At 41.4% G+C, this 20,910-nt stretch overlaps 1 protein-coding gene across 1 annotated transcript in view; it reads left to right on the top strand.

Moving 5' to 3' along the window:
* Positions 1–20,910, top strand: part of LOC140915160 (uncharacterized) — a 90,972-nt gene that overhangs the window by 50,899 nt on the left and 19,163 nt on the right. The window contains exons 19-27 of the mRNA XM_073354738.1: positions 691–823; positions 1,731–1,879; positions 4,695–4,863; positions 6,057–6,118; positions 6,844–6,936; positions 7,550–7,610; positions 12,984–13,015; positions 16,631–16,653; positions 20,234–20,308. Of these exons, the coding sequence (XP_073210839.1) occupies positions 691–823; positions 1,731–1,879; positions 4,695–4,863; positions 6,057–6,118; positions 6,844–6,936; positions 7,550–7,610; positions 12,984–13,015; positions 16,631–16,653; positions 20,234–20,308 (797 nt within the window). The remainder of the gene's footprint in view (positions 1–690; positions 824–1,730; positions 1,880–4,694; positions 4,864–6,056; positions 6,119–6,843; positions 6,937–7,549; positions 7,611–12,983; positions 13,016–16,630; positions 16,654–20,233; positions 20,309–20,910) is intronic.

Below are 20,910 nucleotides of genomic sequence, written 5' to 3'. Positions count from 1 at the left end.
TTTGAAATCTGAAAATGGTGTTGGAAGTAAAGACGTGTTGAGACATTTTGATCCCTTTAGGAAATGTAAGTATCTCTAAGGGCTTGTACACAGTACCACTTATGTCGGTATAACTTATGTCGTTCAGGGGTGTGAATAAGCCATCTCTACAAGCGAGGTAAGTTACACCAACCTAAGTGCCAGTGTGGACAGTGCTATGTCTCCCACCAACATAGCTACTGGTTCTTGTGGAGGTGGTTTTATTATGCCGATGGGAGAGCTCTCTCCTGTTAGCATAGAGCAGGGGTTCTCAAACTGAGGGTTGGGACTCCTCAGGGGGTCGCGAGGTTATTATATGGTGGGTCACAAGCTGTCAGCCTCCACCCCAAGCCCCGCCTTGCCTCCAGCATTTATAATAGTGTTACATATATTAAAAATACAGACCATTATTATACAGAGCATCTACATCAGATGTGCTACAGCAGTGCCACTGTAGTGCTTCTAGTGTACACTAGCCCTAAAAACAGAGCATCTGTCAAAAGGGACACAATCAACCTAGGTAGGACCCAAAATATAAAGGAGGGTGTTCTACTGAGTTGGTTGGGAAATTCATTAATGCAATGTGAACCTGCAAGTATTGTGTTAATTTAACATTTTATTACCTGTACATTACCTGTTGCTATATGTGTATACTCCTCTGTCATCCACCAGCTGTCCTGGAAGTTGCCACTGGCCCCTTCCCGGATTTATTGTTCTCCCAGTATCTCAGCGACTTCATTGAAGGTATTTGACTTCCTGTTTCAACCTGGACCTCTCAGCATAGATGAGCAAGAGAAGGCAGAACGTAAGGGATTCTTTCTACAATTCTACCTTCTTTTACTTCTGTTTATTCAAGAACTAAAGTAAATCTGGTAGCGTCCTAAACCTTGAACCAGATCCTCGGCTGGTGTAAATTGACGTAGCTCTGTCGACTTCAGTGGAGCTAAACTGATTTATACCAGCTGAAGGTCTGGCCCTATAGGCCAGATTTTCACAGTACCCTGCACACCAGGTGTCTGCTGTACACCCAAAACTCCAGTTGAAGTCAATGGGAGCTGCAGATGCTCATTACCTCTGCAAATGGTCCGGGGGGAAGTAAAACCGCACTATCTTTACCTCCTGAACATCTGCCTGTTGTTAGATCCACGGTACATTTTTTAAAAGCACATAAGTGCCTTAGTTCCTAAGTCCCATTTTCAACCGTGATTTAGGCACTTAAGAGCCCAAGTCCCATTGACTTTCACATACCCACAAATGGTAGTTCATGGACGAGTGGGCTTTCTGGTTGCCCTCTCCTCCTGTAAAAACACCAGAATGGAGGGGAGTGGGGAGCAAGTCATCCCTTAAATAGGAATGTAGATGTTTGGAGAAGGTTAGCTGGCTCAGAGCCTCCTCTCTCCTTCCAGCGCCCCCCCTCCCCCTTCCCAAATAGCTGCCACTGAGCTGGGTGTGGAGCGTTAAGCCCATTAAGAGGAGGAAGTTTGTGTGTGGACCAGGGAGGGAATGTGTGGGAGCATCAGAGGCTCTCAGGTGCATTTATTAAGCATCCTGTCTTTTGAAATATTGATTCACAAACATCCTGAGATCCCTTCTTACTCTAATAAGGACTGTTTTCCAGCCTGTCATAAAGCTTCCCTATAACATTCTCTTAAGGTGTATAGGGTGTAGTAGCAAATGGTATAACTAAAGCAGTCATTTCTCTTTTCTCCCAGTCTCTGAAAGAATGATCCTGACTGATTATATGAAATACTTGCCTGGCCCCAGACCTGCAGAGGCTGTGGATTTGGAAATACCTGAGTTTGGAATCTCCCCATGTTCTTCTCCACTCAGTGTATGTTCAGAGGCCCAGCCTGAGGAAGAGGTTTGTATGAAACCATTTCACACTTCTGTACAGAGTCCAGCAGTGTGTCGTGTCTGACTTCCTTCAACACAACACCGCCTTTATTAAGGTGACAGATTTCAGAGTAGCAGCCATGTTAGTCTGTATCCACAAAAAGAAAAGGAGGACTTGTGGCACCTTAGAGACTAACAAATTTATTTGAGCATAAGTGAGCTGTAGCTCACGAAAGCTTATGCTCAAATAAATTTGTTAGTCTCTAAGGTGCCACAAGTCCTCCTTTTCTTTTATCAAGGTGGAAAGCAGAAATGCTGATGACTCAATTGTATATTGGCAAGTCATTTTGAGGTCCCTTCTCAAGTGCATTGATTAAACTCGGGCCTTCTAACACACAGCTAGTGTACTTAGAGTTCACAATAATTCATCATAATTCTGTTTTGTTATGGGGACACCTGCTGGAAGAACTCTGAGCACAAGTAAATTCTGTGCCTGAGAATTTAGCCTGACATGCATCTCATCAAGAATGCCTATTACTGCCTTGTACATTTACCATCTCAGAAAGTAATTTGGGAATGTTTCTATTTTAATCCCTGGGATTACATCTCAAATACAGGGTAGAGTTTAATAATATAAATGTTTTTTAGGGTTTTTTTTTCTTCACAGCACTGGAATGAAACCACAAATACTAGCCCTTTCACCAAATAAAAGTCAGTGCAATTGATACTGTTCAAATTTGAACAAAAATTAGAACACATTTTGAAAGAGAAAGTAGTTAAGGACATAGAGGTGAATGGTAATTGGTATAAAATACAACATGGTTTTACAAAAGGCAGATCATGCCAGACAAACCTGATCTCCTTCTTTGAGAAGATAAATAAATTTTTAGACAAAGGAAATGCAGTAGATAGATCTAATGTACCTGGATTTCAGTAAGGCATTTGATACAGTTCCACATGGGAAATTATTCGTTAAATTGGAGAAGATGGGGATTAATATGAGAATTGAATGGTGGATAAGAAACTGGTTAAAGGGGAGACTACAATGGGCCATACTGAAAGGTGAACTGTCAGGCTAGAGGGAGGTTATGAATGTAATTCCTCAGGGATTGGTCTTGGGACCAATTTTATTGTATTTCTGACCGTGGCACAAAAAGTAGAAGTGTGCTAATAAAATTTACAGATGACAGAAAGTCGGGAGGGATTGCCAATACGGAGGAGGACTGGAATATCACATAAGAAGATCTGGATGATCTTGTAAACTGGAGTAATAGAAATGGGATGAAATTTAATAGTGCAAAGTACAAGGTCATGCATTTAGGGACTAACAACAAGAATTTTTGCTATAAACTGCGGATTTACCAGTTGGAAGTGACAGAGGAGGAGAAAGACCTAGGTGTATTGGTTGATCGCAGGATGACTATGAGCTGTCAATGTGATGCGGCCATGAAAAAGGCTAATGTAGAGCTAGGATGCATTAGGTGAGGTATTTCCAGCAGAGACAGGGAAGTGTTTGTACCATTATAGAAGGCACTGGTGAGATCTCATCCGGAATACTGTGTGCAGTTTAGGTCTCCCATGTTTAAGAAAGTTTAATTCATTCTGCAACAGGTGCAGAAAAGGGCTATTAGGATGATCGAGGAATGGAAAACCTATCTTTTGAGAGGAGATTCAGAGAGCTTGGTTTGTTTAGCCTAAACAAAGGAAGGCCATGGGGAGATCTGATTGCTCTTTATAAATACATCAGAGGCATAAACACCAGGGAGGGAGGGGAGTTACTTAAGTTAAGCACCAATGTGGACACAAGAACAAATGGCTGTAAAGTGGCTATCAACAAGTTTAGGCTCAAACTTAGGCAAAGGTTTCTAACCATCAGAGGAGTGAAGTTCTGGAACAGCCTTCCAAGGGGAGCAGTAGGGGCAAAAAACCTAACCGGCCTTAAGACTGATCTTGATAAGTTTATGGAGGGGATTGTATGATGGGACTGCCTATGTTGGCATGTGGCCCATTGGTGACTGCCAGTAGCAAAAATCCCCAATGGCTGGAGACAGGACGCTATATGGGGAGGGCTCTGAGTTACTCCAGAGAATTCTTTCCCAGATGTCTGGTTGGTAGTTCTTGCTCATATGCTCAGGGTCTAACTGATTGCCATATTTGGGGTCAAGAAGGAATTTTCCCCCGGATCAGACTGGCAGGGACCCTGGGGGCGCGGGTTGGTTGCCTTCCTCTTCAGCATGGGGCATGGGTCACTGGCAGGTTTAAACTAATGTAAATGATGAATAATCTGTAACTAGTAGTATTTAAACCATGATTTGAGGATGTCAGTAACTCAGCCAGAGGTTCGGGGTCTATTACAGGAGTGGGTGGGTGAGGTTCTGTGGCCTGCAATGTGCAGGAGGTCAGACTAGATCATCACAATGGTCCCTTCTGACCTTAAAGGGCATGAGTCTGTGATACAGCTGTGGGTTTTACAAGCAGCATTGTAGAGAGTTATGGAAAGGCAGCCAAAGACTTTTTTAATGGAATATTGTTCTAATTGCCTGGATTTAGGGCAAATATTTTTATTTCATCTCCATATAACAGATCTCAGTTTGCTTATTGGGCTTTCCTTATGCATAGGAACTCCTGACAGTGTGATCCACAGTGGTAGAGACCACAGAATACTGAAGGCAAGATCCACAATGTGGTTCTGAAAGGAGGATTTTGCCCTTAATCAGTACTGACTGGATTTGCCATGTTGCAAGCTGATAGTTTCAAAAATAAGGGATAAGAGAGGGATTTTTTTTAACTGGGCATTTTCCTCCCCATAACAACCAACACCTGCCTGCTTTATTTTTGTTCAGGTTGCTGAAGCTGAGAGTGAATCCACTGATACAGAATTGCTACAGCAAATCCCAAGCACTGAACAGCAGCAAGTCAGTGAGGAAACAGACAAGGAGAGAAAAAATCTTCTAACAGAGGGAGATTTCTGTTTGGACAAAACTCAGACTTTACAGATGAAGAGAAAAACAGGTATTAAAAGTCTTCTTTTATTGTTGGCTTTTATTGTATATCATAGTTCTACAGATATTCTCCCCAGGCATGAGCCTACTCTTATCAGAGGCAAAACTTACATTGACTTTCATAGTGCAGGACCAGGGTCTTGAGCTCTATTCTTGGGTCTGCCACTGACTTCCTGATAGCCATGGCCAAGTCATTTAAACTGTCTGTGCCTCAACTTTTCTGTCTGTAAAATGGATACATAATGCTTATATGAAGTGTTATGAGGATTAATTCATTCATGTTGGTAGTGTTTTGAGATCTGATGGAAGATGCTACAAAAGGGAATATTATTATTATACTAATATGTAAGTACTTGATTAGAGATGGAGCATGAGCATTGTTCAAATTCTCCTTGCTTTACTCATGCAAGACCTGACTTCAGTGGGAGTACATATATGAGTAAGGAGCAGGATTTGCCCCATATTCGAAAAATGCCTTCTGGATCTGTTATTCACTCAGCAGTGTTGTTGAAGCGTTGTTGGTGCCAGGATATGAGAGAGATAGGTGGGTGACGTAATATCTTTTTTACTAGACCAACTTCTGTTGGTTCGAGCTTACATAGAGCGCTTCTTCAACACTCAGTGCATAAGTTTCAGAGTAACAGCCATGTTAGTCTGTATTCGCAAAAAGAAAAGGAGTACTTGTGGCACCTTAGAGACTAACCAATTTATTTGAGCATGAGCTTTCGTGAGCTACAGCTCACTTCATCGGATGCATACCGTGGAAACTGCAGAAGACATTATATACACACAGAGACCATGAAACAATACCTCCTCCCACCCCACTGTCCTGCTGGTAATAGCTTATCTAAAGTGATCATCAAGTTGGGCCATTTCCAGCACAAATCCAGGAAATGGCCCAACTTGATGATCACTTTAGATAAGCTATTACCAGCAGGACAGTGGGGTGGAAGGAGGTATTGTTTCATGGTCTCTGTGTGTATATAATGTCTTCTGCAGTTTCCACGGTATGCATCCGATGAAGTGAGCTGTAGCTCACGAAAGCTCATGCTCAAATACATTGGTTAGTCTCTAAGGTGCCACAAGTACTCAGTGCACAGTTCAGCTCTGCTTTCTCTTTCCTGATCCACGCACTCATGCCCACACAGACAATCCTCACAGAAACAAGTCACATTACAGGTTCTTGTTGTCCCTGTTCTGAAGGTTCTGAAAAAAGGAAGAAAAAATCTTCAAAGAGCGACAGATTTCCATCCGGCAAAGAAAAGGTATTCTCCATCACCATAAATGCTACAGTTGGTATTAGTGGGGCATTCACAATGACGCATGTCATAAACAGTGATTACTATTTCTGAAGGGTTTTTATTAAGTTCTTACAACAATCCTAAAATTGGTAGCTAAGATACATTAATGATAAGTGCCATAGAAAAGTCCAGGAGGAATAGGATGTGAACAGTGTGCAGTAAATAAGTCCTAGTGCCACACTTTAAGCAGTAAGGACTCAGAGAACATAAAATATTAAATAATTGCTCATCTTCATGAGCACCATGAATTCTGTGCACTGAATGAGGCAGGGGCCTTGTGGAAAAAAATGGCATAGTATGTGATCATGCAATTAAAGACTGTATTATAATGCAAATGTACAAGGAAGCCAGATTGGGTCACACAGACAACCTTAATTTTGGTATATTCTAACTTTGAGTGCTTGCCTTTGCAACCTTAATGATCTTTTAACATAGTTGGTTGTGAGTAATAGCCTACAGATGGGCTCAACTCACAAAATTCCAAATTCAGATTTGGATTTTGAGCATCCCCAAAACTGAGGGGTTCAGATCTCAGGTTCTGATTGGGCCCATCTCTAATAAAAACCCATAGCAATTTAATATGATTTTAAAAATATATTCCTTGCTACTAAACAGGGTGTTTCCCTACTTGTGGAGTTTGCTCTTATATAATATGTTCTTAAACTTGCCTTATTTTAATTATGATTTAGAAGCTTGTGCCCAGGAAATTATCCAGTTCAGAAGGTGCTGGTCTGAGAAAGACACGTACTCCAAAACATAAAAGATTTTCCTCAGAGATGCAGGTACCTGTTGTTGCAAACATAGGTGCTCTCCCAAAAATGTTACCAGTTTACCTCAACTGCTGTTGGATGGCAGGATGGCAGAGCTCGGTGATCAATTTAGATTCCAGTTTCACAGTGGAAGTTTTTTATTCATTCAGAAAACTCATGAATATTAATAATACACAGAAGCCTCCTTTAAATTGGTGATTCTATAAGATGATAACTCAGAAGAGAATCAAGTTTTGCTAAATACAAATCTTAAGTCAGATTTATTAAACAAATGATTAATGTTTTCATGTGAATCAGGCTATCTCGCAGATTTTTCCAGAATTGCCCATGCCAATAAAATTGGGGGAAGAGAGAGAAATTCTGTAGCTAATATTAACAAACTTGGCAGATTAACAGTGCAAGGTCCCAGTATTCAAGTGGAGTATTACATGCTTGAACCTGTAGTCTCCACAGACCTCTGTACTAATTGTCAGACAGCTACAATCTGCCCCATTTAATACACATAGGTTACTGTGCTGAGGCTCTTGTGGTCTGTGCTGGGTAAAGTTTGGCCAACCTACTGTAGTGTATCTCCCCGCTTGTTTATTAAAAAAAGAAAAATGTTGATTTATTTTTTTTAAATCAGAACGCCATGATGGCTAGAGACCCCAAGACTGTCTCCCGGGCCCTTTCAGCTGTTCCTATAGGTGAGGTCAGATATTCCAACTCTATTATAAGTTTGCACTTGAAATGGTAGACATTAACATTCTCTTTTTCACAATGTGATCCCAATAAACATTTTGCAGTAATGAATCAAATAGCTCATGATAAACCTTATAGGAACTAAAATTCTTTTATAATTAAATAAACAGTATAAATTGTTGAATATCATCATACCTGATAAGACTGCAGGCCCAGAAATCTGGAGCCTTATACATCATACAGTGATGTAATTTGGATGTTTGAACATACAGTGACTTATTTGCACACTTTCTCTTTTGCCCCCCTACCAAGTATCTACCCTGCCCCTGCTTTTCTTTGGCTCCCCAGGGTTTCCTCACTAACCTTTCCCCCTCCTTGATTTTCCTCATCTCCCCCACAGTGTACTGCCTGACAATAGCAGACATTCCTAAAGCATGGTCCTCAACTGCCCACAGTCATAGAAATATGGCTAGAGTGAATGCCTACTTAGCTCCACTCTATATATCATATTGCCTAGCCACATATCTATAGTTTTGGATGAGCTGGAAAATATGCTGTAGGCAGGATCTCTATAGTTAGACTCTTAGGAGGACTCCTTGGAGTGTCCCTGATTAAGTGTTTATCTACACATGAAAATTAATCTGGAATAAAATAGGGTGTGGATTAACTATTCTTGATTTACTACATGTGTGGATGCTCTTATTGCAGAATAAGAGTGCCTTATTCTGAACTGGTTTAATCCATTTATGAATAAGGAACTCTTAATCCATTTTGGAATCTAATCTCATTCAGAATAAAACACTCTTATTCCAGAATAAGAGTGTCCGCACAGGGAGTTAACCTGGAATTCTTATTACAGAATAACTCCCCATATAGACAAGACTTTCAAGTCCTAGGGCAATCCTTCAAGAACTCTAACCAGAGTGATGCAGCCAGAGCACCTTCTCCACATAGCTCCCCTGCTCTCCCAGTGACAGCAAGAGATAGGAGCAGGTGCCAATATCAGCAGTTTACTGACAAATCTAGATGATTTTAACAGCTCTCTATCCCAAGTCATTGCCACAATGGAAGCAGGACTGTTCAGTGTTACAGTCAGACCCTATAGTGCTAACAGCTAAAGAAGGGTCTCTATGAGTTCAGGCGGTAGGGGCCTGTGCTTTTGGAGCAGGAAAATCTGTATTCTGTTATCTCCACTGTTGCTGGGATGTTCTGAATGACCACAGTGGAGTCTAGTGACAGCCATGAAGTGGACATGTGGCAACTGTGAAATTCTAAAGGGCCTCAGATTTGTTGAAATATGATGTATTCTTTCTAAATTTCTCTTGGTTTACAACCTGTTGTCTCCAATGTGATTGTCAGGTGCATAAATGGGGCCGAATTTAACGACCAGTGTTTAGTAAATTTGTCACTCTGTTTTTGAACCAGGAATGGTCTGTTTCATTGACTAAGAATATTAGTGTTTTAGAAGTTTCCAACAAATGCCTTTGCCCTCCCAAGAGCTGTATTAATTCTTCAGCCAAATATTTGTCGAAACATTGTTGCCATGCAATGTCCTTCACTGACCTGAAGGTGGAGCAAAGGCCCTGCTTGTTTTTAAACTTTGTTCTAAAGCCAAATCTTTCTATATTACTGGTTTCAGAGTAACAGCCGTGTTAGTCTGTATTCGCAAAAAGAAAAGGAGTACTTGTGGCACCTTAGAGACTAACCAATTTATTTGAGCATAAGCTTTCGTGAGCTACAGCTCACTTATGCTCAAATAAATTGGTTAGTCTCTAAGGTGCCACAAGTACTCCTTTTCTTTCTATATTACTGATCTTGAACGCTGACCATGAGGCCCATTAGAGTCAGTGGGGATAAAGCGGGGGCAGACTGGAGATTACATTTACAAATATTTATATTACAGAAAAATTCAGTTATTTGGCAACAGCCTATTGCACATTCAGAAATGAAGCTTGGAGCAGGGGATCCTTCACTCTTTGTGCTCTTGTGAGCACCCCTATTGGCTAATGCCCATGAATGAATTGATTGTACCTTCTTTTTCAAAGAACTAGGTCATTGTATTCCACAAGGGTTTGAATTAGAGGAGAAATAAAAGGTTAAAGGGGAATATAATTGAACAAAGGCAAAGCATCCCATTCAGCTCTGTTTGCCTTTATTACTGAAATTGGGGTGGGGGAAAGTAGTCAGGTCATGAAATTCAAACCTCGTGGCTGAAAAGGCCCCATCATAAAATACTTATTTTTCTATGTTACCAGTAAGCGCCTGGCAGCAGCAAACGAGAGAACTGGGTTTGATGTGGGGCAAAATTCAGAGCTTATTAACAGTGTAAATTCAGAGTAACTCCATGTATTTGAGCTTAATAGAGTTACTCTGGCTTTACTCAGCTATTCCTGAGATCAGAGTCTGGCCAGAGTCTGCAGGATGTGCTGCAAAAGTAGCAGACTAATCTTCCAGAGCGGATGCAGAAAGCATGATGGTGCTCAGCAACTGCTGGTCCAGCTGGAGTGAGCTTAATGGAGCTGCAATGAAAGCTCTGATTCTGCTAGGCTTATATACTGAGAGTTATGATATTCTAGAAAAAATAAGATATTTATGAGGGGGACTTGTGTCTCTATGTCCCCAATGGATTTGGTGCTTCCTAAAGTTAGTTTTCTGGCTTCAAAGTAGATGGTATACATTTCTATTGATCTGTTATCTAGAAGTATGGGATAACGGTGGCATTCAGATTTTCAGAAAGTTCCATGACAGCATAGAAATTTCTTTTCATAGAATCACAGGACTGGAAGGGATCTCGAGAGGTCATCTAGTCCAGTCCCCTGCACTCATGGCAGGACTAAGTATTATCTAGACCATCCCTGACAGGTTTTTGTCTAACCTGCTCTTAAAAATCTCCAATGATGGAGATTCCACAACCTCTCCAGGCAGTTTATTCCAGTGCTTAACCACAATGACAGTTAGGAAGTTTTTCCTAATGTCCAACCTAAACTGCCCTTGCTGCAATTTAAGCCCATTGCTTCTTGTCCTGTCCTTAGAGGTTAAGAAGAACAATTTTTCTCCCTCCTCCTTGTAACAACCTTTTATGTACTTGAAAACTGTTATCATGTCCCTTCTCAGTCTTCTCTTTTCCAGACTAAACAAATCCAATTTTTTCAATCTTCCTTCATAGGTCATGTTTTCTAGACCTTTAATCATTTTTGTTGCTTTTCTCTGGACTTTCTCCAATTTGTCCACATCTTTCCTGAAATGTGGCACCCAGAACTCGACACAATACTTCAGTTGAGGACTAATCAGCGTGGGGTAGAGCTGAAGAATTACTTCTCGTATTTTGCTTACAACACTCCTGCTAATACATCCCAGAAGAATGTTCCCTTTTTTTTTTTTTTTTTTTTGCATTAATGGTATCACTGTCAAAATTCAGCGCAAATGCTATTGGAACTAACATCCTTTATCCACCCTAAATAACTAATTATTATTTTACAGTTTATAAAATGCACCTCTTGGTGTGTGCACAAAAGTATCAAATCACATACATCAGGATCTAAAATGACATAAGGAAGCAAGTCTTAGTCCAACTCAGGCTCTGTCAGGCCAATGAGGAAAACAAACTCCAGAGTCAAAAGCCTGTTACTGAGAACCCCATTGCACCAGCTCCCAGACCTTTTATCTAGGATTTGCTAGCTGATGCACCCCTGCTGATCTTAACCATTGGGATAAAACATGATGAGAAAGACAGTGGCTAAGGTGACAGTGGCTAAGGTAGCCAGGATCCAAATTGCATAGTGCTTTGTAGATCGGAGATATTGTGCAAAGGCATTTCCTTTTGTATTTTAAAACATGGGATGTGAAATACTTAGTCTTATTCTGACAGGTTTCAGAGTAACAGCCGTGTTAGTCTGTATTCGCAAAAAGGAGTACTTTTTTGTGGCACCTTAGAGACTAACCAATTTATTTGAGCATAAGCTTTCGTGAGCTACAGCTCACTTCATCGGATGCCGATGAAGTGAGCTGTAGCTCACGAAAGCTTATGCTCAAATAAATTGGTTAGTCTCTAAGGTGCCACAAGTACTCCTTTAGTCTTATTCTGATAATTTACACCTCCATGTAAGCTCTGACATATGTCATGGACTGTCTACTTCTCAGAGTTAGGCACTACTCCGTTCCTTTGTATTGCTGACATTCTAGAAAGCAGCACAAACATCTCACCAAAATTAGCACTTTGAGAAGAGAAATAACATCTTGGCATCAGTCACTGATAATATGATGCCAATTCTGACATTTCTGCCAACGATGTAAAAGCAGGTTAGTTCCCCCATGTTTGACAGCCTAGCCTTTAGGTACAGTAAGTAAAGTACACATCAGGTAAGGTCCTTCATTCTCCAGCCTACTTTTAATTATAATTGCTGTCATCCTCATTTCTTTTGTGAAAGCTGCAAATCCACTTGGGGTTCTGGCAAGCTGATCTCTGACAATATCAAATGTTCTAAGAACTCTTAATCGAAGGCAGCTCATGAAAGCACTCCAGGGAACACTTTATTCTCTGTGTTTAAAAGGACATGAAAGTACAATAGCTCTCTTTATACTGGTATAAAAGCAGCCGATTGAACTTGTCAGTTTAATAAATAATACAGTTGCTTCCATCAGACACTGTTAATAGACTCCTGCCTGGACTAATGTTGTATTGAGTTGTTCAAGTGCTTACATGTTGTCTACCTGTGTCTTCCCTGGGTTAATCCCCTTTTATCTCCTGAAGGTAGAGCTTTCAGTAATAGCCTCCGAAGGGCATGAGGTCCACCACTCTTCATCTCCCACCCCATTTTTGTGTGTAGTGTTGCAGCAGCAAACTACTTATTTTCCTGGATAGGCCAGTTGGCTGGCTCGCATCTCATGTTTGGAGAGATTCAAATGCACTTGTACATGTAGAATCACTGACATTTTGTATTAGAGGGGGTCAGAGTAGAGGTGGTCGCAAGATGAAAAATTTGGATCAGGATTTTCAAGCACCCCAAACTTCACGGGTGTTTCATTCCAGATGTTTATTTCAGTCCATTATAAAAATATGGACCAGCTGCAAAATTCATCTCTATGTTTGGATTTCAATCCTAAATTCAGGTTTTTTTGGGCCCATCCCTATTTTTGTGTTAACATGAGCAAAAATGCCATTTGTTTTATATGGAGAGTAACACACTCAGTGCTTTATGTTTCTAAAAGGTCAGGCCAGTGTCTGCACTATTGTGAGTGATATGCTGGGGAACATGAGACAGGGCACAAATGCAAAGGCAGAAGAAACGTACAAGTAACATTAATAGCTAGAGATTATAAAATCTTTTGTCGTGTTGGCTCTTGCTTATTTTTCTATTTTTTTTCCCTCTCTGTGCCAGCAGAAAAAATGATTCCTACTCCTCCACCTGAGGTATGTGATAAACAAGGGGGGGAAAGACGCATTTATCATTGGGAATATGTTCCAAAGACTTTCATGACCAGAATTTCTGCTTTGAAAATATGGCTCGTGGTATTGATGTTACGCATGTTCAGATTTTTTAAGAACCCCAGAGTGCTTCCTGTCTGACTCCCTGAAGATTGTGTTTCTCCAATTTAAAACCCATTTCCCTTAGACAATGATCCATGCAATGCCACCCTTGTCCCTGCTGACACAGATTGGACAAATTCCCTTTGGGGTCCAGCAGAGCTCCAGCTTCACTGGTTACAGGGATTGCTGTTGAGGTGGTATGAATTGGCTTGGCACCTATTTGCAGGATCATTCTGATTGTAGTGGATGTTTACTGGTCCTGGAGTCAGTAATTCATTTGATTCATAGCACTCTTGCTGTTTATCTGTAATAATCTATCTGGGCATGTTTACTGGAAACATGCAAGAACAGGGGAGCCAATATCAATCAAAACGAAATGACTCAACCTCAACATTAGCTGTTAAAAATAACAAATGTACTTATGTGGGAGTGATGGAACAGTGGGTAGGGTTCTAACCTACCACTGAAGGGAACAGGGTTCAGTTATCTGCCGTGCTATAAACTACCTGTGTAATCCTCAGCAAGTTACTTAGTATGTCTGTGCTTCAGTTCCCCACCTATAAAATGGGGATAATATAGGCCTGCCCTACCTCACAGGGTTGTTGTGAGAAGAAATACATTAAAGCAATGAGGTGTTTAGATACTGCAGTAATGGGTACCATGTAACTAACATAGAGAGTCTGCTCAAATAAAGGGGATTTACATTGTGTGGAGAGGATCAACAGATTTGGGTTCTTTCAGACCAAAAGGGGAAAGAGTTCCAAACTAAAGCTCTTTTCCCCAGACTCCTATGTGTTCAAATCCAGCAGCTATAACCTGTTAGCAAGAGGACTTCTTCTGGTTTCAACTGTTGCAGCAATGCTTGCAAAGAGGCTTTTCTGCAGCCCTTCCACATTGTAATTGAAAGTTGAACTGAAATGCTTTTCATTTTAAATATCAAAATGATTTGAAATCCAAAATCCTGGGCTGGAGGCATGTATGGGCTTCAAAATGATAAATACATGCATTTAAAAAACAAAATGCTCTTGTTGAAAACTGCCAGCTCTGAGTTCGGGATTCTGCATGTGCGCAGCTAGAACTGATAACGTTACCAAAACCTAAATGAGTATCAGAAAGGCAGCTTGTTGCTCTGCATTGAGTGCTATTGATCCCTTCATGATTCCTGTGTGAAAGACACAGAACTCTGATCTCAGGGCTAGTTAAGTCATTCAGTTCATTTTCAGAACCATGCTGCTGTGAAGCTTTGCTTTTTTTTTTTTTTTTTTAAATGTTCATAAAGGTAGGGATTATTTCTGTTCTCTGCAGCCTGTGAGTAATTGCTGCTTCTGTCAGTAAATGGACTGGTTTCTTCCTGTGCCCAATATGTGCAAAGACTGTTAACGATATCTGCAATAAACACCTGAGTACTAGGCATACTCTGCACGTTTTGCATCTGGATGACGTGTCAGGGAACTAAGCCCTCCTTGATATTCTGTTGCCTTTAAACACCATCTAAGCACTGAATGTAGGAGCTTGGGAATGAGATACAGAGCCTTTCCCTTTTAGATCACCAGATTACTGATTGAGGCACATTAGCAAGGGGTATTGTATGGGAAGTTTGTCCTGCTGCTTCTTATGTTGTACTTACTCTTTGCAGAGATGATAAGGTTTCCAGTGTTGTCAAACTGGCATCTTTCATGAGCTCATGCTCATGTGGATATTCCCGACTGGATTTAAAGAAGTGATTATTTCTTTTCATTAGCAATTGAGGTCATTTGGTTAAAATGGCTGCCAAAACATAATGGCATAGAGCAGAAGAATTAGGAAGCTGGGATTTGCAGCCATGTGTTCCAGTTGCTAGTTCCCCATTCATGCAATAACACAGCACTATAAACATGAATGTGTCATGTGTGCTAAAGAGCATGTTGCCACAGAGACCAGGAAGCTCAATGTTCTTAGCAACAATGCGGTTAAAGGATACAGCAAACTTTTTCTCTTGGGCCTTTTTCTCTTGGGTCCTGGTTGCATCTCAGCTGTGCTCTACCACTAAGGCTAGCAAGGGAAAGGATCTGGCATTGCAGATGGGAGCATACCAGGTATTCCAAGCAGGAAAAATTGTAGCTCCGTGTGTTAACCGCAGCTGATGAAGTGCCTGCGGTTAATCAAAGCACCGTGTTGTGCGTTGTCACTGACTAGCAGCCTGTGCGTAGAGAAAGGGGAGTTATTCTTTAATTTATTTATGATTTGTATAGTGCAAACAGTGCACTCGCTGCTTTACAAAAGGGTTTGAAGACCAGGTCCCTTCCCTGAAGATATCATAATCTAGGTGGGCACTATACAGACAAATAACAGGGGGATGGGCTGCAGCCAAGGCAAAATGAGTGAACAGTGACTTGTTAGCACCAAAGAGAAAAGGAGTACTTGTGGCACCTTAGAGACTAACACATTTATTTGAGCATAAGCTTTCGTGAGCTATAGCTCACTTCATCGGATGCATTCAGTGGAAAATACAGTGGGGAAATTTATATACCTAGAGAACATGAAACAATGGGTGTTACCATACACACTGTAAGGAGAGTGATCACTTAAGATGAGCTATTACCAGCAGGAGAGCGGGGGTGGGGGCGGGGGGAGAGAAAACCTTTTGTAGTGATAATTAAGGTGGACCATTTCCAGCAGTTGACAAGAACGGCTGAGGAACAGCGGAGGGGAGGAGGGGGATAAACATGGGAAAATAGTTTTACTTTGTGTAATGACCCATCCACTCCCAGTCTCTATTCAAGCCTAAGTTAATTGTATCCAGTTTGCAAATTAATTCCAATTCAGCAGTCTCTCCTTGGAGTCTGTTTTTGAAGTTTTTTTGTTGAAAAATTGCCACTTTTAGGTCCCCACTGTTCCTCAGAGGTTCTTGTCAACTGCTGGAACTGGCCCACCTTGATTATCACTACAAAAGGTTTCCCCCTTCCACCCCGCCCCGCTCCGCTCTCCTGCTGGTAATAGCTCATCTTAAGTGATCACTCTTCTTACAGTGTGTATGGTAACATCCATTGTTTCATGTTCTCTATGTATATAAATCTCCCCACTGTATTTTCCACTGAATGCATCCGATGAAATGAGCTGTAGCTCATGAAAGCTTATGCCCAAATAAATTGGTTAGTCTCTAAGGTGCCACAAGTACTCCTTTTCTTTTTGCGAATACAGACTAACACAGCTGCTACTCTGAAACTTGTTAGCACCAGTCATTTTGCCCATGGGTCTTTTTGCATGTTGTGGATCTTTGTTTGAGGGAGGGAAGTTACTTAAGAAGATAAAGATTTTTAGTTATCTAGCTTGGTATCAGTTCAGGGGAGAGGGCTCCCTTTAGGCCCAATCTTGCTAAGTACTAAGCACCCACACCTCCCAGAGAAGTCAATGGGCATTGAGGATGCTCAGCCCTATGCAGGGTTGGACCCTTTGACTCCAATCTCTTTAGCTAGAAATCATGTTGTTTTATCTAATGCTTGTCTCTGTCTTTTTCAGGCTCTGGCACCAGCTGAGAAAAGGTATGCATAATGGGATGATTAAGTCATGTGTTTCCAAATAATCAAAGGCACGCTGTTTCTGCTAGGCAAGAATGTGGTTTCTTTTATAAGACATCTAGCCAGATTCAGGATTTCTTTGGGATTTTTAATTTCTTCGAAGGATACTGAAGGAAAACTGAATCTGGTTAAGGCTGGTTCTGCTCTCTTATATACCCAGGGCCAGATGTAATCTCATTCATATTCTTTTCATGTTTCAGCAGACAGAAAATAACTTTGCAGTCTGATTTCATTCCCTAGAGAAAATTGTTCCTATTGTGACAGTGTTTCAAAGCATTTCACACTGACATCGTATTCTGTGTATGTTTCTGGCAATGACTGCAGCTCAGGAAAGACACTTCAGTGAAACAGGTGGGGAGGAGGACAGATTATTCATTGTTACTATTTAGTATTTGTATTATCATAGTGCCCAAGAGGCTCAGTCATGGACCAGGGCCCCAGTGCACTAGGCACTTTACAAACACAGAACAAAAAGACAGTCTTGCCCCAAAGAGCATATTCTTTTTTTTTTTTTTCCAAAACCATTCTCTTCCCTCGTCACCATGTAATGAATTCCTAACTCAGTAAGTGCCTCCAGCTTGGGGTGTCTCCCCTTCACTTCACTGTACTCTTACAAACATTGAAGCCAATTGGACTACTCATATGCTTAAAGTTAGGCCAGTGCTTTAATACCTTGCTGAATTAGGGCCAAATTGTGCCATTTAGGGACTGGCCCATGTTTGGATCCAGCAGAGCTACAGCATCTGGGGGAAACTCCAGGACATCACATGCTTCCAATATTTGCGCTCCCAGTAATGCAGGAAACAGTGCATGCCCGTCCCCAAACAGAAGGGCTGTGATGGAGCCTGGCTCTTACACTGCCCTGTTGGGCTAGACACAGCCTGGTCCTTATGGGGCATGTTCTCCCCTCTTCCTGTGAACATACTAGTTTTGTCTTGGTTCATGAGCACCCATGTGCTGGTTGCGATCCCTGCTTTTCGGCTTCGTTCTTATGAGCCAGCATTGTATTGAAATGCACAGGAATCTATTCTTGAGGATGTCTACTTTTCCTCGTCGGGTCATTTAAATGACACAGAGATAGTGAGTTAATTGAGGCTAGTGTGCTCCTTGTGACAAAAAGGATGTGTTTGTAGAGAGGGGAAGGAATAGCAAATTTGGGCAGCAGCATCACAGCATGGTCTTCTAGACATCATTTTGCAGCTCCAAGATACAGCCTCAGGGGAAAGAATGACGAAGAACACCAGGCTTCCCTTAGAGCATCCTGCTTATAAAACTGGGGAACAATGTTGCCCTTAGTAGCCAACCTCAGGGAGCAGAGAATTTCTTGTGGATATTGAAAGGTCAAATACTGTCTTTCAAACAGAGGGATTGTACTTTTAACCATAGCATGGTGTTTAACTTTGGTCAAAGGCATCATAGGGGCACACCTGATTTGCTGTAAAGGAACCAGTCACAACGAGCCTCATTTTTCATATGGAGGAGTAGCTCAGAGACTGCCATGGTCATAGGCCAGAGAATGAAATTGACTCTCTGGCCTGGTGGCTAGGGAACTCACTTAGGAAGTAGGAGACCCAAGTTTGAAACCCTGTGCCACAGGTGCCGACTTCTAGTTTTCCCTGGGGTGCTCTGCCCCGAGGCCCCACCCCCACTCCGCCCCTTCTTCCGAGGCCCCGCCCCTCCCCCCGCCGCCCCTCTCTGCCCTCCCCCAAGCACCTCCCTGAGCTTTTTGGTGGCGCAGCCACTAGTATTTTCCAGAGTCAGCTTCTATGCCCTGTGCCAATGACAAATCATGTATGTGCAGTGGAACAGCTTCAGCAGAAGAGCTTGGGAGTGCTCCACCCCTGAATACCTCATAACCCAGTGGCTAGGGTATTGTCCTGCAGAATTTTCAGTCTTACTGTAATTCTCTTTTTCGATATTGAATGTGGCCATAAAGAATTGGATGAAATAATGAGAAAACCCTACTAAACAAAACATCTAGGGGGCCATTCTGCACCTGAAGACCCATGACTTTCAGTGTAAGATTTATGCTACTGTCCTTTTCATCCCCTCACGTACAAGAGAGCCAGCATCATGTGGGAGTCACCCTCCCAGCCAGAACCCAGCAACTGATCTTTTATGTTTGAAGGGCACCATTTCCCAGGTTGGAATTTATCCTTGTGGAGCCATATAATCTCACTTTGGATTGTATGGCCCATATTTAAACACAGCGTTTTTTATCAGTAGCCAAAGGAGGAAGAAAAACAGTGTATGGATTAAAGTTAAGCGTGCTCTATTTGAGAAATGTTTCTGTTAGAAGCTGTAAAGCTTTTAGCAATAAAGACTAGAATGACTTTGTGTAAATAAATTTTATGCTGTTCTGTATTGATTCTCTCTCTCAGTGACTCCTGGATCAAATGTGTTCCTTTTGCAATTCAAATGGTGATTTTTTCTAACAGCCATTACTCCAAACCCTGAGGATCTGAAAACCAAGCTTTTATCTGCCTCTTATATCATCTCTTGGTATAAAAATCTTGCCATCAACATATAGCTGATCATTTAGCAGATAATCTGTAAAGCACGGTAAAAACTAGCTTCCCTAGCTCCATTGGCTCTGCACCATAAAAGGAGCACTCATGTTTTAAAGAACCAGTTCTGTTTAGTGCCAGTTATTCTGTTCCCTTCGGTTCCAAAATGCTTTTACTGAGCATGCTTATCTCCTTACAAACCTGAACAGTTTCCTGAGAAACAAGGTCTTCACACCACATTCCCTCTGCTTGAATCAAATGGTAACAGTGGTGACTATGTGTATACAAAGTTGACAAATAGTACAGGGCAGCTCTGCCCTGCCTTTGAGTGCGGGGGAGCTGGAGATGAAAACGGCTTTTGTTGAACCTGTGTAAAGGTTTGATCTGCCAGCTCTGCCATTGAATCGCTGCTTGCACAAGCCACTGTGCCACCTTTAAACAAGACCTTGTTAGATGATCAGATTTTATTTTAATCACTCGAACACCCAGTTTTCATTCTTAAAACCTGTCAGGCGCACACGGTCTCTGCTGAGCTATTAATGGTTTGAGAGCCCCTGATAAGGTAAAACATTAATGATGGTTCAGGTCAGATTGGGGGATCGGGGTTGTAAAGAGAACTAGAATGGCCTCCATGTCATGAGCTTATAGCAGTACTGCCTCAAGTGACATTGCGCAACCAGGAAAAAGAAGCAACTTTGGAAATTAACAAAGTAAAAAGGTGAGTGAGTGGCTACGGGATTTTTATAAAACATCCTATGCTGTCTTTTTCACTAACTTAATAAGGCTGCCATTCCAAAATGAACATAGATAAAGAGAGAGGGTTCCTTATGAGAGAGAGAAAATTAGGTTTGTTTTATTTGAGAGGTAAAAAATAAAAACTTTAAAAAGAACATTTCTCTTAGTGCATCCTGATTCTGTCAATTTCTTAAACAAACAAAACGACTCAAAAATACAATCTCTAAGTTTCTATATTAAAAATAATTGTCAGTTTCTTGATTATAACTCTCAGTTGAGTCATGCTGAATTTTTCTCCCTAGGACCTTTCTGAGGAAGAAAATTTATCAACAGAAAGATGGTAGCAATGTGAGCTGGAGTGATAAAGCCCTAGTGAGGTGCAGTATTTTGAACCTTAAGCCATGTTACAGTATCTATTGCTGCTTCTGTTTATGTTGTAATACCCAGAATGTGCTAGGTGCTGTACAAACACAGAACAAAACATGTAGTCCCAACCTCAAAGAGCTTCTGCCTAAAGGTAATGCTAAGAGGAACAGGTTTTTGCTGAATACTGCAGAGCTCTGAGGCCAGTAGAGATGTTTAATAAAATAATTTGTCCCTTTGTGACCCAATTTCTTTTCATAGCTACCAAAGTTCATCCTTTTCAGGATACTGGGCCAGTCACTAAACAGAATCCTCCAGGGTGGAAATACCTTGTTTTACTCTAGCATCTGAAAAGGAGCACTTGTGGCACCTTAGAGACTAACAAATTTATTTGAGCATAATAAGCTTATGCTCAAATAAATTTGTTAGTCTCTAAGGTGCCATAAGTACTCCTTTTCTTTTTGACAATATAAACTAACACAGCTGCTACTCTGAAATCTAGCATCTGAGGATCTCAAACCATGCCATTGACATTGCAGCACCCCGTGAGATAGGCTAGCATTGTTTTAGCTGTTTGGGACCTGAGGTAGTACGGATGAGTTAGGTCTCAAATTTA

This window comes from Lepidochelys kempii, chromosome 7, assembly GCF_965140265.1.
Source record: "Lepidochelys kempii isolate rLepKem1 chromosome 7, rLepKem1.hap2, whole genome shotgun sequence".
Lineage (NCBI taxonomy): Eukaryota > Metazoa > Chordata > Testudines > Cheloniidae > Lepidochelys > Lepidochelys kempii.
This window is presented reverse-complemented; position numbering and strand designations above follow the sequence as displayed.